The 15,360-nt window shown below is 44.2% G+C and overlaps 2 protein-coding genes across 8 annotated transcripts; one reads left to right on the top strand and one right to left on the bottom strand.

The window, feature by feature from the left end:
• Window positions 1-1,372: 1,372 nt before the first annotated feature.
• Window positions 1,373-6,832, top strand: LOC136456470 (type IV inositol polyphosphate 5-phosphatase 3-like). Of its 7 annotated transcripts, none has more exons than XM_066456360.1 (10): window positions 1,373-1,841; window positions 1,951-2,068; window positions 3,095-3,166; window positions 3,663-3,753; window positions 3,955-4,059; window positions 4,256-5,057; window positions 5,361-5,545; window positions 5,841-5,949; window positions 6,035-6,177; window positions 6,315-6,832. In XM_066456360.1, the coding sequence occupies exons 1-10, from the start codon at window positions 1,659-1,661 to the stop codon at window positions 6,544-6,546; spliced, it is 2,040 nt and encodes a 679-aa protein (XP_066312457.1). In that variant the 5' UTR covers window positions 1,373-1,658; the 3' UTR covers window positions 6,547-6,832. The 7 variants fall into 7 exon arrangements, with proteins under 7 accessions (XP_066312457.1, XP_066312458.1, XP_066312459.1 ...); XM_066456361.1 differs by having other exon boundaries at window positions 1,373-1,829; XM_066456366.1 differs by having other exon boundaries at window positions 1,612-1,861.
• Window positions 6,833-10,068: 3,236 nt separating this feature from the next.
• Window positions 10,069-14,400, bottom strand: LOC136456471 (probable choline kinase 2). The gene is made up of 7 exons (XM_066456367.1): window positions 13,738-14,400; window positions 12,264-12,385; window positions 11,970-12,165; window positions 11,418-11,535; window positions 11,247-11,294; window positions 10,703-10,803; window positions 10,069-10,623 (listed from the first exon to the last, which is right to left on the bottom strand). The coding sequence occupies exons 1-7, from the start codon at window positions 14,167-14,169 to the stop codon at window positions 10,516-10,518; spliced, it is 1,125 nt and encodes a 374-aa protein (XP_066312464.1). The 5' UTR covers window positions 14,170-14,400; the 3' UTR covers window positions 10,069-10,515.
• Between the last annotated feature and the right edge of the window lie 960 nt (window positions 14,401-15,360).

Below are 15,360 nucleotides of genomic sequence, written 5' to 3' on the forward strand. Positions count from 1 at the left end.
ATTTTTGGTTAGATGGATAAGCTGAATCTCGATATCTACAATAGAGAATATTCTGGATAAATGCTAGATATCCTGGCTCTCAAAAATCTGGTGGATGAGGGTATCCACATGTTGATTAGCGCATGTTTTATGTGATAATTAGAGTAGTATAGTGCTAATTAACATATTTTATTTTTAATTAGTTATTATAATGACAAGATTAGTGTCGGTGCATATTTATTAAGGTATAATTAGTTGTTATTATTTTTAAATAATAGATATAATTAGTCAAGTACTCTCATCCCATGCAATCTCATCCATCCAACCAAACAGAAAATAGCTCGCTCCATCTATTCAACTAAACAGACAATATGGATATTCATATCTAAAATCCATGGAATCCATGGATGGCCATATCTTATCCACCCTTATCCTAAAACCAAACACACTAAAGGACAAAAGCCACAACAAGTCTGTTCTTCCTCTCTGGAACAAAAAAAAAAAAGGTTAGGTCGAGTTCAACTAAGATGATTGACAGTTGCTGACAGTCCTTTGACAGGTCGATTTGGGTAGATTAACCGGTCTGATTGCTTGGCTGCCTGTTGTTTACGACGTTCGAGAGGATTCTTCAGCTTTACGGAGCAGACAACGAACCCTATTAACTCACGCTGAGTAGATTTGTATTAGCAGCGGCTAAAGTAATAACTAGTATAATCTATGAAGCACACGTTCATCGTGATGCAGTATTAAAATTTGCTTGCCGAAATCGCAAGTAAAGTGGCACAGAGCCAACGAAGCACGAGAAATCCGTGAACAGAAATGACAGAGAAGTTGTGCAAAAGAGAGGCCAGAAGAGGAAAAAGAGTAGGCACTTACAATAGCCTGATGGCTCTGATCTGACGGCACCACTCAAGGCCAGCCAATCGTCCGCGAACAGCAAGAGCGACGCGGAGAGCTACGGCTCGCTCGGGCGCCCCGGATCAGGCAGCTTCGTCGTGACCGCAGCGTTTCCGCGGCGCGCGAGCTGTGCTCCTACTGCGCGACGAAGCGCCTACTGGTCTACTGGACGCAGGTGCGAGTGCGACTCCGGCTGGGCAAGTGGGTCCTCCGGTCGGCACACAGCACAGAGAACGCGCGAGATGCCACAAATCTCACCGCCGCCGGTGCTGCCGTGCTAGTGCTACCGGGCCCTGCATCCATCCAGTGGCACAGCGCGCAGCTGGTCTGGTTGGTTGGTCGGCGTGGAGACCTCGGTGCCCCACCTGCGCCACGTGGCGCCTTGTCAGAGCACGCGGAGGTGACCGTGATCTACCACCGGCTACGCCCCTTTATTATCCGTCGCGTGGGTGGGCAATGATCTACCACGTGGCGCCTTGTCAGAGCACGCGGTCAGTGTCGCTCGCAGTGGGTCTGCGTCCTCTTCCCCTCCAGTCCACAACAGCAGCTCTCATCAGCCAAGCGCCAGGCCAGTAACTAACAATTTAACAACGCGGCGTCGCCACCGGTTTTTTCCCGAACAAGGCAGGGAAGGCGCCAAGGCGGCAGGGAGATAGCACGCTACAGCCGCAGGCAGAGGCAGGCACCGCGGCGGTCCGTGGCTGGAGTCGCTGGACCATAGATCTTTAGCTGGGCCAAGCAAAGCTACCCGCAACTGCCAACTGACCGCTGTAGCGGAGACGATGGCAGCCGCCGCGCCCTCGTCCTCGTCCTCGTCCGCGCGGGCGCGCGCGCCGCCCTGGCCATTGCATCCCCTCGCCCGCGGCTGCTCCGAGCGCCAGGAAATGGAGGCCGTCGCGGCGACCCACCCCGACGCGCAACGGATGCGGCGGAAGGGGAGGAAGCAGAAGCAGGTGAGGACATCGGTGCGTGCGTGCCTGCCTCCGTGCGTGCTTTTGCTTTGTTGCTGCTTCTCTTTGTTTCGTGGTGGTGCTTAACTCAGGTGCTGTTTGTTTGTGTTGTCCGGACACGCAGCTGTGGCCCAGGACCATGCTGCGGAAGTGGCTGAACATCAGGTCGCCGGAGTCCGACTTCAGCGCCGACGAGGGCGACACCACCGGCGACGACACGGATAGCGAAGTCGAGTATGAAGGTGAGCGATACACTCCTCACTTCCAAGCCGACTCCCTCCTACCTTCATCATTCCGTTTATCCCTTTTGGCTTTTGCGCATGACCTGTTTAATTGCTTGCTTAGTTCGCGGCTTCTAAATCAGCATGTTCCCATGATGACAAAGGCGAACTTAAAATTCCGTGTGCCCTTTCATGAATGATCGGACAATGCTTCGTGATTGATTCTGTCTCTCACTGTTCTTCACGCGTGGTGTTGCCAAAATTGATCTGATGTTACATCTTTCTTGCCATGCTTCATTGTTTTGTAGTATGGAAAAAGAACTGACCTGAACAATTAGTAAATGCTACTTCTGCTTCCAACCAGTAAGGGTCGACTCTTTCCCTTTCCCTGGTGCTTACTTGTATGTAACTGCACGATTCCTTCCTCCATCATGATCCAATTTGTTTTGGCTTTGGGGGTAAAAATTAAAGTTGGAAGTCATTCCCAAGAGCTTGGAAAACGACTTCACATTTACTCATAGGAACTCGACATAATGAGTCGATTCTATATTTCTATGGTTGTTTGGTTCCTCATGCTGCTGTGTTCCTAAGCTATTCCTTTCACCTTGGTATATTCCTTCCTTTCTTAGAAATGAAACAAAAATGGACGTCTATTTCGATGAACTACCAGAGTAGGAGTACAATGTTATTCCTCGTGGTTTTCAAAACGATAAGATCTCCCACTCTTTGTATCCTGCCTTTTTTTAGACGAATTATAAAAGGAACATAAAAGAAAAGGACGGTCTGAATCTGATTGCACGAAATACAGTTGCAGTACATGGTTGCTTACAAAAAGCGGGTAACTTTTGAAAAGGGCAAACAGGGAGTATAAATGCTGCGCTTTACTTTGTTGGCGGTGATTTCAAGCTTCAAAATTATTGGTTCATTTTAGCCAAAGCTACATTGCGTTAGATTGCCTCTCCCTTTTTGGGGGAGGTTTGGGTCTTGTGCTGATTTTGATCAGTGTCGAAGATCAAAGCCAGTTGACATGTAATGGACCTTGAGCAGAGATGTGCGCATGGGAGCGCAAGTTGCATGATGAAGAGAGGAACTTCCGTGGATTCGGTGCTGAGGCTATTGGTAATTACTTGTGGTTGTTATCATATTAGCTGTTATATCTGACAGCAAATGTGCTTCTTTTTCAATGGGATTATTCGCATTTCTGGTGCTGGCATGAGTTGGTAGTGTATATGGGCCATTTGTTCCTCTCTATAACACAAAGATACGCAGCTCTCCTGTGTATATTTTGATAAAAAAAACAAATACCATAGTAAGCAGATTTTCATTTAAAAAGAAAAAAAGAAAAAAGGGGTTTCCTTAGTTTTTTCCCTCCTAGTTTTTTCCCTCCTTACAGTAAGTTTTTAACCACCTTGTAAGCGGTTAGATTGCCAATGCATGCAGCACACTGGCAAACTAAGATCTACTGCTAGCCTGTTGTATCACTAATTTCTGATAAGTATCTCTAAAGCTCCTTTGAAGCATACACGCTTATTCATTAAAAAAGTAAAAATATACACTTGCGAGAAGGTGCATAAACCTTTCCGTATGCACTGATACAATCTATCAAATATTGTAGGAAACCAACTGGGGGCAGTTCCCTGTGGGCTTCATAGAAGGCGCAAGTCAGAGACCCTTCGTGCTCAGTATATTGATGTCAGGGAACTCAGGTATGTATTGCTCCCCTTAAACAATTTTTGGATCTACCAGACTGTTTCTCGACAGTTTTTTTCGTTACTTGAATGACTACTAGTTTGTTCATAGATCTTGCCTACCACAAACATAAACCAGTATTCGCTACTGCATCTGGGACCAAATAAATGACGTTAGGTTCATTACTGTTCCTTAAGATTGATGTTGGCTTGATGCAGGATTTGTGCTGGAACATGGAATGTTGCAGGCAGACTTCCACCTAATGACTTGGATATTCAAGAATGGTTGGATATGGAGGATCCAGCTGATATATATGTTCTTGGGTAAATTACAGAATCCCTCAACTAGTCATATTGAATACAATGGAAATCAAATCTTTAGCTGTCGTATGTCTTCGCTCATCTCCAAAAAATGTTTTGTCCCATATGATACAAGATGCTATTATTTTTATATGTTAGTCTCTAATAATATTGTTGTTCCTATTGTTTTATTTAATAAGTATATTTGATTGTCTTTCAGATTTCAAGAAATTGTTCCACTAAATGCTGGGAATATATTTGGTGCTGAAGACAACCGCCCTGTTGCAATGTGGGAGCATATTATTCGTGAAACATTGAATAAGATCAGCCCAGACAAACCCAAATATAAATGTCACAGCGATCCTCCTTCTCCGTCAAAATTCAAGCCATCTGATGATGCTTTTGTGATGGAAGATGAACTTATTAGTGAGTCTGATGGAAGTGATGGGGAGGTGCACCCATTGAACGAACAAGATTTGGCCGATTCTGTTGATGGCATTCATGGTAACGAATGTGAACATCCCACTGATGCACCTGAAACAATTTTACAAGATGACGAGTTCAGCAGGTTGCCTTCAATGAAGGCTTTTGACAGATCCAATAACCTAAGTTTTAAAGAATCTAATTTGGAAGAGAAGATCTGCCAGAAGCTATTAACTAAAACATTCAGTAACTCAGAGAGGCTTGGAATGATTTGGCCTGAACCACCATTGGATATGTTGGCCCAGTGTCTTCCTGACAGCACAAAGTCATATGCTTCAGGAAAGGCATTAAGATTATATTTGTCTTTCAAGTCAGTAAATGGAGATTCTGGTCCATTTGCAGAGGATAATTCAGTTCCTGATTTTAACATTAACTGTGCAGCAGTTAAAAGGAAAAGACCATACTTTGTAAGGATAATAAGCAAGCAGATGGTTGGAGTGTACCTATCAATATGGGTACGAAGAAGCCTCCGAAAGCACATTCAGAGTCTGAAAGTATCAACTGTAGGGGTCGGTGCTATGGGATACATTGGTAATAAGGCAAGTTTCTATAGGCCACAATACTCTCAGATCCCTTTTTGTTCAGTTAAAGAAACTCTGCTGTTTGAAAACTGGGTTTCAAATGCATGCACTTTATAAGTATTTGTCAGCTGGCTTGCAGTCACTTATCTAAACTACAGTAAACAACAACTGGCGTTTTTGTAGAATAATACTTATGTTTTAGCACCTATTATCTTCCAGTCTTTCCAGTCTCATATCACTTGCATTTTACTTTCCATCAATGCACCAACACTACATTTGGAAAAGGGTATGCTAACCTCTTCTTACTTTGGCATGCTTCAGGGATCAATATCAGTAAGCATGTCCATATACCAAACACACTTTTGCTTTATATGTTGTCACCTGACCTCTGGAGAAAAGGAAGGAGATGAACTAAAAAGGAATGCTGATGTTCAAGAAATCCACCGAAGGACAATATTCAATCCAGTTTCCAGAGTCAACATGCCTAAGACGATATATGACCATGAGTAAGTAATAGATTCTGTATCGTTTCTGGTTACCTCTACTTTTTAGCGGTTCATCTGCTACTTATTTTAATAGTTGACAGGAACAAAGCACTATCTTCAGCCGTTCTTGAATATTGCAATGCTATTAGAACTTTTGCTTTCATTGAGGGGGCAAAACAAGAGCATGTGGTCGAGGGTTGAAGACAATTAGAACTTATTTTTAGTTTACCAGTTTAGTTCATGCTAGCTAGATTTGGTGACGCATTGCAGTTCTAGCTTGTTTCATCTAAGATTTGATATTTCTTGAATGCTTCAGAAGGATTGTATGGCTAGGTGATCTTAACTATAGGATCAATTTACCGTATGAGAAGACACATGAACTCATCTCCAAGCAGGACTGGAATGAATTGTTTGGGAAAGATCAGGTAGGCTTTTATGTTTTATCATCGTATTGCAAAATGCCCATTATTCATAAGTTCTAGCTCACCTTTCCATTCTCTTTAATGATAGCTGAAAGTAGAGCTGAAGAAGGGGCATCTATTTGAAGGATGGACCGAAGGGGTCATCAACTTTCCTCCAACGTATAAGTACAAGGTTAACTCAGAAAAGTACATAAGTGATGATCACAAATCTGGAAGGAGAACACCTGCATGGTATATTTTGTTCTATATATTTTGCACCCTGCTAGATTTTTTATTAATGAAATTATCATTATTGAAGTTATGTTTGTATATCTAAAGTTACTAGTGGCGTGTACTAACAGCAAACTCTCTACTCTAACTATGTGTAGGTGTGACCGAATTCTTTGCCATGGTAAGGGTATGAGGTTACTGTCATATAAGACAGTTGATATCAGGCTATCAGATCACCGCCCTGTGATTGCTGTGTACATGGCTGATGTTGAGGTTTTCTCTTCAAAAAAGCTGCAGAGAGCTCTTACCTTCACCGATGCAGAGGTCGAGGAACAGCTCTCCTTCGAGGAAGATAGTACTTCTGGAATATACAACCTTGGACTATGTTAAAGTTCGAGGTAATCTTGGACATATATCGAAACAGACTTTATGCTTTTCTCAAGTATCCAAGAAAGAATTGACAAGTCACGACTTAGTCCTGCCCAGCCTGTGCCTCTATTTTTCTGAGACCAGCAATTGGAAGTAGGTAGTCCTGTACATTTTATCCATGCTCTAACCATATTTTGAATTCAGATGTCATGCATTTTGCTGCTTTTGAGTACTTTGTACCTCATATGTGGAAAAATAATCTCTGACCATATTTTGAAATCAGGTGTCATGTATAATTTGCTGTTTTTCTCCTCCCCGCTTTTGAGTATGATGTACCTCATATGTGGAAAAATGTTTTCTTTTGCAACCGTCTAACTGTAATTAAAATGTTGGATACCATAAATATTTCACACAGATTGTGACATTGTGCAGTTTCACTTCCAGTGTAATTTTTCTTTCATCTTTGCCATCCCTGCAGCAAAGGTTCATATCAACTTAACTTATCCCTGTTTTGTTATGTTACTGTGGAGCTGATTAGCTTTATACTCATTCCGACTGAAGAAGTCGCTGGAGATCTTGTCCCGTTTGGTAGGTCTCCTGTTCACCTGTCGGCCTCCCACAGGCCAACAGGGGGCTACTGTTCACATATCGACCTCCCACTGGCCAACGGGGCTACTTTTCATCTGAGCCGTTTTTCTCTCTCCTTCTTTCCACTCTCACAGACACCGCCGGAGTAGAGAAGCTCGTTTTTCGGGCTCCGCGGCTCTGGCTCCCGCTGACACCTATCGGCCCGTGAGCGGCCGACATGGAGCTACAGTGCAGGAGCCGGAGCCCTGCCAAACGGGACCTCACTTGCACTCATCAGCCTGTTCGCTTGTTGGTTTCAGCCAGCCAACAGTATTTTTCTCTCACAAAAAATCAGCACCAGCCAGCCCAAACCAACCAGCGAACAGACCGCATTTAAGCAGTGGGATCGAGCATCCTGTTGAGGTGTCATGTTGGCTGTTGTTTGAAAAACAGAAGTACAGTACTCCCTCCGTCCCCAAAGGACCGTCGTTCTATGATCGGGCACGTTTACCAAGATCAGTGGTAAATTACAATATTGCCCCTGTAAATATCCAATTGCTCCCAATCTTCTGTCGCCTCCCACCATTGTCTAGCTCTCGAATCTTCTCCGTTCTTCCGCGTGCGTTTGATTCACCCGATTCACCGGCCGCTCCCCGAGGTTCGTCGCACCTCCTTCCTTCTCTTCCGTAGCCCGATTCCATCGGGCCTCTCAACACCATCCCCTCGCCCCTCCCCATCCCTCTCTACCGCCTCTACCATCGTAGTCGCCGCGCCGCGCCACCGCCGGGCTGGCCACGCTACGCCCCTGTGCGCCGACAGGCTGGCTACGCCGAACCCCGCGGGTCGCTGGGCTGGCCGCGCTGCGCCCCCGGGCAGAGTGGGGACGGCCCAGCCATGGCCGCCACCGGCGCGTCGGCTCCGTCCTGCCATCGCCGCCGTCGAGCATGGGCCTGCTCCCCTTGGCCGTAGCCGGCGCGTGGAGTTCGACCTGCAGTGGCCGCCGCCTGGGTGTGGCTAGGCTCAACAGAAGGAGTTGGAGATTCACGAGATTCGATGGGGAGTGGGGAGGTGCGGGAGCAGGAAATGAGTGGAGGAGAGTGCGTCTGGATTTTTTGTTTTACGGGAGAGGATGGATACAGTATGCGGAGCAAGAAACGAGTGGCCGAGAAGTTTTTTTTATTATTACTGCACCGGCCCGCGCACGTGAACTCTCCAGCGGCAGTCTTTGCTGGAATGTTGCAAAACAGTGGATCAATCAGGGACTGGTTTTCTGACATATCTATGCTGTACTGCACTGTAGATGTGTCTTATAAGTCTGTAAAGTTTACTTTCTATCACATCAGATATTTGAGTATTAAATATAGATTAAAAATAATTAATTACGTAGATTACGACTAATTTACGAGACGAATTTTTAAATCTAATTAGACTATGATTTAACAATGTAGTGCTACAGTAAATATATATTAATGATAGATTAATTAAACTTAATAAATTCGTCTCGTAGATTACCGAGGACTTCTGTAATCTGATAACTCTCATATGACATCCCGATATAACATCGACATCCTAAATTTTACTTCCTCAATCTAGACACCACCGTACTATTTTACTTCCTCAATCTAGACACCACCTTAGTACGGTAGGAGCCAAAGATTTCAGCAAGCTTACCTGGTGGAAATCGCAGCCGTCGATGCGGACGCCGGCGGAATGGACTGCCCGCAGTGCGCCGGTCAATGGTCATTGCCACCGATGCGACTTCGACGCTCACTGTGCCCGGTTTCCGGAGACGAACGCCGGCGTGCTTCGAGTGCCCTGCACGGGCTCGCGGGCTCACTCCCACCAGTGAGTGGGCTGGGACGGGAAGAGGCGTGCAAGAGACGCGTTGTAGATTGGGTTAAGTCCAATTTATATCCTCCAATTTGCAGCAAAGTTCGGATTTCAATCTTGAACTTTAAAACCGGACAACTTTGGTTCTCCAACTCTCGAAAAAGTGTGGGTGAACAGTAACTTTTGATATTTTCGAAAGCGCCGAAATTTTATATTATTTTTTCGAGCATCTTAACGTCCTCAAATGAAAAAACCCAAAACTACAAAGTTGTAGATCTCATCGAGGTCTACAATTTATATATAAAAACTATCTTCATCCGATATCGTATTCAAGGGTTTTCTATTTTTTGAAATTTGAGTCTCATCACGCGACAAAATATGGTGCTGAAATTTTATATTATTTTTTCGAGCATCTTACTGTCCTCAAATGAAAAAACTCAAAACTACAAAGTTGTAGATCTCATCGAAATCTACAATTTACATATAAAAATTATCTTCATCCGACATCGTATTGAAGGATTTTCTATTTTTTGAAATTTAAGTCTCATCACGCGACAAAATTGTTTCATGCGACAAAAATAGTTTAACACTCCATTCTTGACTGAAGATACTGGAACTTCAGGATGTCACAGCATCTTCAGGCAGCCATCGCTTTTGCACCGAGCAGCCAAGGGCCAGCTACTACTGTACCAAGCAGCTGCGTGGCCGCAATGGCCGGACGCTGGTTGGCCTCGTGCACAAGCCCGCGTTGGCTATCAGCTAGCCGGAGATGCCACAGATCGGATGCCCTGTCGTGCGACGTTGCGAGCTGGTTTGGTGGCGGACGAATACCGGACGATCTAATCTTTGAAAGCTTGATGACGTGGTAGGTTTAAATATAGACAATGAAAAATTTACCTAGACTGTTGTAGCACTCCTCTTTTTAACATGGTTTTATATTTTACATAATGACTAAATCAAAGAATTTGGCATCTATTTTTAGTTCATCTCTTGGAGATGCTCTTAGTTGCAATTATAACTCATGGGTACCGAGAGAAATGCATATCATCGATCTCCGCACATGTATAACAAACTGATGAGAACAAGTACAAAGCCAAATTTGCCTTTTTAATGAAGTACGGGCTATCCAGCCTGCTCGAGAAAATAGAAGTACAAAGCCAAATTCCCATATCTGTTTTATGTTTATATATACATCTACCTAGTATACAGAGGATGCGTTGTCCCAAAGCTAAGGACTCAAGCACAAAGCCAAATTCTCCAGCACATTAACATCAAGCATATAGAAACTATAGACACCACAACAGCACCACGGCTCTCGGCAGTGCTAGCCAAACTAAAAATACAACACGCAACCCCGGACCGGATCTTTATCTTTAATTGCCTTGGTACAGTATAAACGGACAGCCAAATCCCCATAGCTTCTTCCTTCCTGAAGCTGAAGCCTGAAGCTCATTGAGTTGCGGAGAAATAACTCTCCGATCCCAAAACGGGATTATTCGTCGTCGTCGTCAGTATTTCTTATTTCACAGCTTCTCTCTGTGTCAGTGACACTGCACAACTTCCTGTGTGCAGCACAGGCCCTCACACGGGTGTTTATACACATGTTGAAGATGTTAAGATTGCAGACTTCTTCTGCCAGTACTGCTCGAATCTCTGCCTCGCATACTCCTTGTAGTCAAAGTCAATGTCGTTAACATGGTCCTGCACAAGATGGAAGTTAGAAAACACCAGAGATTTCAGTTTTATAGGGAAAGAACGGAATCATGACGCATGAGCTCACAAAAATTATTCCCCAGAGGCCCCATACTAGATGGCTGGCGAGCATGTACTTCTCAATGCTTTGGAGCAGGTTTTCCACAATTTCTGCATCAGATTCCTCACCTGAAAGGTAGTGATATGCAGCAAGAATTTAGGAGATATGGTTGACAAAATACAATCCACTAGGCACTAGGCAAATAACACCCGTAGTTGAAAAGGGATGCTTTTGCTTTGAATGTAAATAATGGTGAGTTACAGTGCATGGAATTGCAAAGCATTGAATCTGGAGAGGTGTTGAATTGGCGATCATCCAACGTGTCATGTTCGTTACAAAGTGGAATGCTTTAATTTGTTTACATGCGCTCAATCATAAGTGCAAGAATCTTGATGGTCCTGTTTCATGAATGTTTAATTTCCATAATAAACAATTTTTTTCCCAATCGAGGGCCAAAGTAATATTTTTCTTGATGCTATGTGGGTTGTGAATCATAAGTGCAAATTTGTATAGTTGTGGAGTACTGAACTACAATACAGAACAATTAAACCAACAGTGAGCTCAGAATTACCAGAAATGTTTAGGTAGGTCTTAACGAAGCGTTTTTGCTCATCAACATCTGTCATGTAGAATAGAATAACACTGAGAAAGGCAGAAAACTGAACCAAGATTCTGCCAACTAAATTAAAGAAAAAGAAAAACAACAGTCCATGCATCAGCAGTTCTCTTAGTAATGCAATACCTGGATATCTGCTGTAGTCCAGTATATGAGGCTTTGATGAATGATAGTCTGCTGCCATCTCACAGAAATGGTTAGCAATGTCATATGCAACTGGGTTGAAGCTTGCATACTCATAATCCTGTGACAAGAAGAGAAGACACTGTTATGAAAGGTTGGTACGAAGCAAAAACACTAAGAACAGAAAGCATAAATCTTCACATAGTAGTAGTCTCCAAAACTAAAACTCTCGCTTTAGCAGAGGCCAGAGGCGTGTGACAACTTCGTATGTCTGGGTTGGAGGGAACACAACAAACACACGCTAACAAATGTGAAATGCAGCCCTACACGATATACCAAAAATGACACAACAGCTCCAACGATTCCTACTTTGCATAAGGCAGTATGTGTTTCTTAATAGAATACCAACCCATGTTCAAGATATTCCTATTTCATAGCTGTATCCACATTATAGGCACATAACTGATATTTCAGACACCAAAAAGAATATTTGAAGTACAGCCAAACATGAAACATAATAATTAAGATTGGAAGGATGTGGAATGTGTCACTTACAATGATGGTCAGCACGTTGGTCTCTTCATCAATCATGATATTGCCATACTGAAGATCATTGTGACAGAAACCAATCCAGTGGTAATCACCTGAACACTCGTTCTCCAATGCAGTAATCTCGTTCTCCAGACTGTCCAACCGAAATTCCTTGGCTTCCTCAGATGGGCACAAGTTCTTGGCAGTTCTGAGCCATTTCCTAAATTTATGTAAGCAGGTTCAGACTTTGGTCCCATATTTATAACTTAACATAAAACAGTGCTTAATACAGCAATTATTTAGCTATAAAGAACTTACCTCAGTCTGTCCCAAATGAGCACAGATTTAGGACCAGGCATGTCAAGGTTGTGGAATTCCCTCAGTTTGGAAGCCACAAGAGCTGAAATTTCAGGATCACAAAGGTCGGCAGCTGACAATGTCTGAAAGAAGCGATCACATTAGCATGTGAAGTGACTAATCAATTCGACAGCCCAATAACATATTTTCTCACTCGAAAACTCAAGCAGAAAACTTTTAGTAGTATCGCAAGTTGCATCATATATCATAGCACCCATTTTCACCCAAGAAAGCAGCATAAGATGCTCTTTTCACGAGAGCGACACAAATAAAAAGGTAAACAAGAATCCAGAAAGTGCTATGGTGACTTCTAGTTTTTGGACCATGCATAAGGCCTGAAATTTATTATTGCTGAACTTACTTTGCCACCAGTTCTGCCACCTTTGCCTACTTAGTCATCTATCGCAAGTCCAATTCATTGATTAAAAACTTGTGGTTCTCCAGTGAGAGACGTTTCCTCTTGTATGGACAGTGGCCGTGCAGTTTAATCTAATTGACTAAACCAACATACTACGGTCTCTTGTTTTTATCATTTTTTAGAAGTATTACACAGCATATTTAATTGCGGGCTCTGCATCACCAAGCTTGTTTCAAGGACAGGGAATTATCAAAGCAACAAAGATATCGACTGATAGTAAAATATTAATGATTCGCGTGGAAAATAAACACCTGTTAATTGTAAAATGGGCTAGTTCACTGGCTGATAAAGACCTGACGCTTTAGAACGGTGGAAAGTCATAGAATGCTAGATTCCCACGGCAGAAAATTCAAAGAAGGAGAACCGCGCTGCATTAAATTAGTAGGCCCCATATCGATAGAATCTCAGAAAGTATCAAGAAAAGCGGCGGTTTATGTGCAAACTAGTACAACTGCTACTAGAGGAGATCAATATTAATAAGTGCACACAAGAACAATTTAATGCCTCCCCTGGCCTAATCTTGGCGTCAATTTCAACTAGGGCCGCGTTTAGTTGCGCCCGGAATTGGCGCAGCCGGATTTACAGCGACACTGTAGCATTCCGTTTGTATTTGGTAATAATTATCTAATCATTGACTAATTAGGCTCAAAACGTTCGTCTCGTAAAGTACCACCAAACTGTGCAATTAGTTTTTGATTTCGTCAACATTTAGTACTCCATGCATGTATCGCAAGTTTGATGTGATGAGAAATCTTCTTTTTACATAGTGTCAAAGTTGGGAATTTGGTGGAACAAAACATGGCCTAGAATCCGAAAGAAGTAAAAGTAAGAGAAGAGTCGATCGTGTAATAAGAAAAGTAAAAGTGCATGAAACTCTCTAAAAACTGGGAGGAAGCTAAGAGTTTCCATAAAAGGATGCAGATGAACAGAGGAGGAACAAACGAAGCTGGAATTCCTAGTCTTATACTAATTACTAACGGCAGGTAAGTTTGCTTAGAGACGGTATGGAGTAGGTACCCTTGCGTGGATGAACTCCTCGACGCGGCCGTTGGGGAAGCGGCCGAGGAGGCGGGGACCCTGGCCATGGCGGGACATGCACTCGAAGGTGCGCACCTCGTCCTCGCGGTCAAAGAAGAGATCGACGCCGTCGCCGTAAATCCGCACGAGCACCTTCCTCACCTCCCTCTCCCGCCTGGGCGCCTCCTCCTCCTTCTCGCCGGCAGGGCCGCCGGTTAGGCCGGTGAGCCAGCGCACCTGGTAGACCTCGTTGGTCATGGCTCCCTTGAGCGGCACGACCTCCAGCGCGCGGCAGTCCGCCACGTCCGCCCACGCCGCCGCCAGCTCGTGCAGCAGGCGCCGCGCCTCCCTGGGGATCCGCGGCCCCGGCACCGACACCGCCTCGGCCACCGCCGCCCGCGCGACCTGGCTCTGGTTCTCGATCGCCACCATCCTGGCTCCTAAACTGCCGCACGTTCTGAAACCCGAGCGAAGAAGATGAATGGGGGATTTGGCGATTTTTCTTATGGAAGTTATTCTTCTTTCTCTGCTACTAGTTCTTCTTCGCTGTTCCGAATTGAAATTTTCCCCCCTCTGTTTCCCCCCCCTCTCCCCCTGATGAACGAGCCTGACGCGATGGAAGCGAGCGAAGCGAGATTACAGGCAAGCGAGTGTTGGTTGTGCTTCGCGGATCAGGACGGGGTGCCGTATAAATAGAGTCGGTTGCGCGAGGTTTTGCGGCTGTCCCCTCTAATTTTCCTTCATTCTGGGAACGCGTGGTCAAACTTACATCCCAGTGCGTCTGAGAAGAGCCTGAGATGCCACGTTAACCATGGTTACTTCATGCTGAAGGTTTGTGCCATAAAAAAGAACCATGAGGACTGTTGTGTTGTGGTTCAGCTTCGAGCATCGAGCTTGAGCATGGTACGGTGTGGTTGCTCACGTTGAGTCAGCGCTCAGTGGCCATGAGAAGCGAATTTATGTTAATTGGTGGCAGTTAATCCAACTTTCGTTAGCTTAATGAAATGGATAGTTGTCTTGTATCGCTGCTGGTGCGGAGGGTGCATTCCGGAAAATCATCGAGCAACGGGTGCGGAGGGTGTATGCCCATTGTGATGAAATCTGAGAATGTTTTAAATAGCGGGCTAAGATGTTTAGTGATGTATCTCTAAAATAGATAATAGCGGAGTTATATCCGGTTATAGCGGAATATAGCGGCTAAATTATACGTGAACTCAAATTACGACAACCTGCCTCAAAAAGCTATAACAGACTGTGAATTTGACGCGCGGCCACATCTGTGTCTAGTCCAGCGCTAGCATGCCTTTCCTGACTGCTGGCGGACCAGATGCTAATTCATCTTAATTGCAAAGATATCGAAGGAAATTAGTAAAGGTTTTGTATCATTCAAAACAGAAATGACACGATAACAAAAAAGAAGTCTTAGACTATTACAACCTATTAATCTGCTATCTATCAGTTTGTTCGGTTGGCTGGGCCAGATCATGGATTATTTACCGCTGGCTGATTTGATGTAAGAGAAAAATACTATTCCAGTTTATAATCCACGATCGTATACGATCGTTTACAGCCTGCCGAACAAGCTGTATATTATAGAAATAATATGCCATGCCAGTAGGGCCA

The sequence above is a fragment of the Miscanthus floridulus genome, chromosome 6 (assembly GCF_019320115.1).
Source record: "Miscanthus floridulus cultivar M001 chromosome 6, ASM1932011v1, whole genome shotgun sequence".
NCBI lineage: Eukaryota > Viridiplantae > Streptophyta > Magnoliopsida > Poales > Poaceae > Miscanthus > Miscanthus floridulus.

Excerpts from the sequence above, each read along its gene's own strand:
- LOC136456470 (XM_066456360.1), top strand. The coding sequence starts at position 1,659 with ATGGCAGCCGCCGCGCCCTCGTCCTCGTCCTCGTCCGCGCGGGCGCGC. Across the intron at positions 5,950-6,034 it reads AATTGTTTGGGAAAGATCAG|CTGAAAGTAGAGCTGAAGAA; the intron begins GTAGGCTTTTAT and ends CTTTAATGATAG. Across the intron at positions 6,178-6,314 it reads GGAAGGAGAACACCTGCATG|GTGTGACCGAATTCTTTGCC; the intron begins GTATATTTTGTT and ends AACTATGTGTAG.
- LOC136456471 (XM_066456367.1), bottom strand. The coding sequence starts at position 14,169 with ATGGTGGCGATCGAGAACCAGAGCCAGGTCGCGCGGGCGGCGGTGGCC. Across the intron at positions 11,536-11,969 it reads CCAACGTGCTGACCATCATT|GATTATGAGTATGCAAGCTT; the intron begins GTAAGTGACACA and ends TTCTTGTCACAG. Across the intron at positions 10,624-10,702 it reads GCCTCTGGGGAATAATTTTT|GACCATGTTAACGACATTGA; the intron begins GTGAGCTCATGC and ends CATCTTGTGCAG.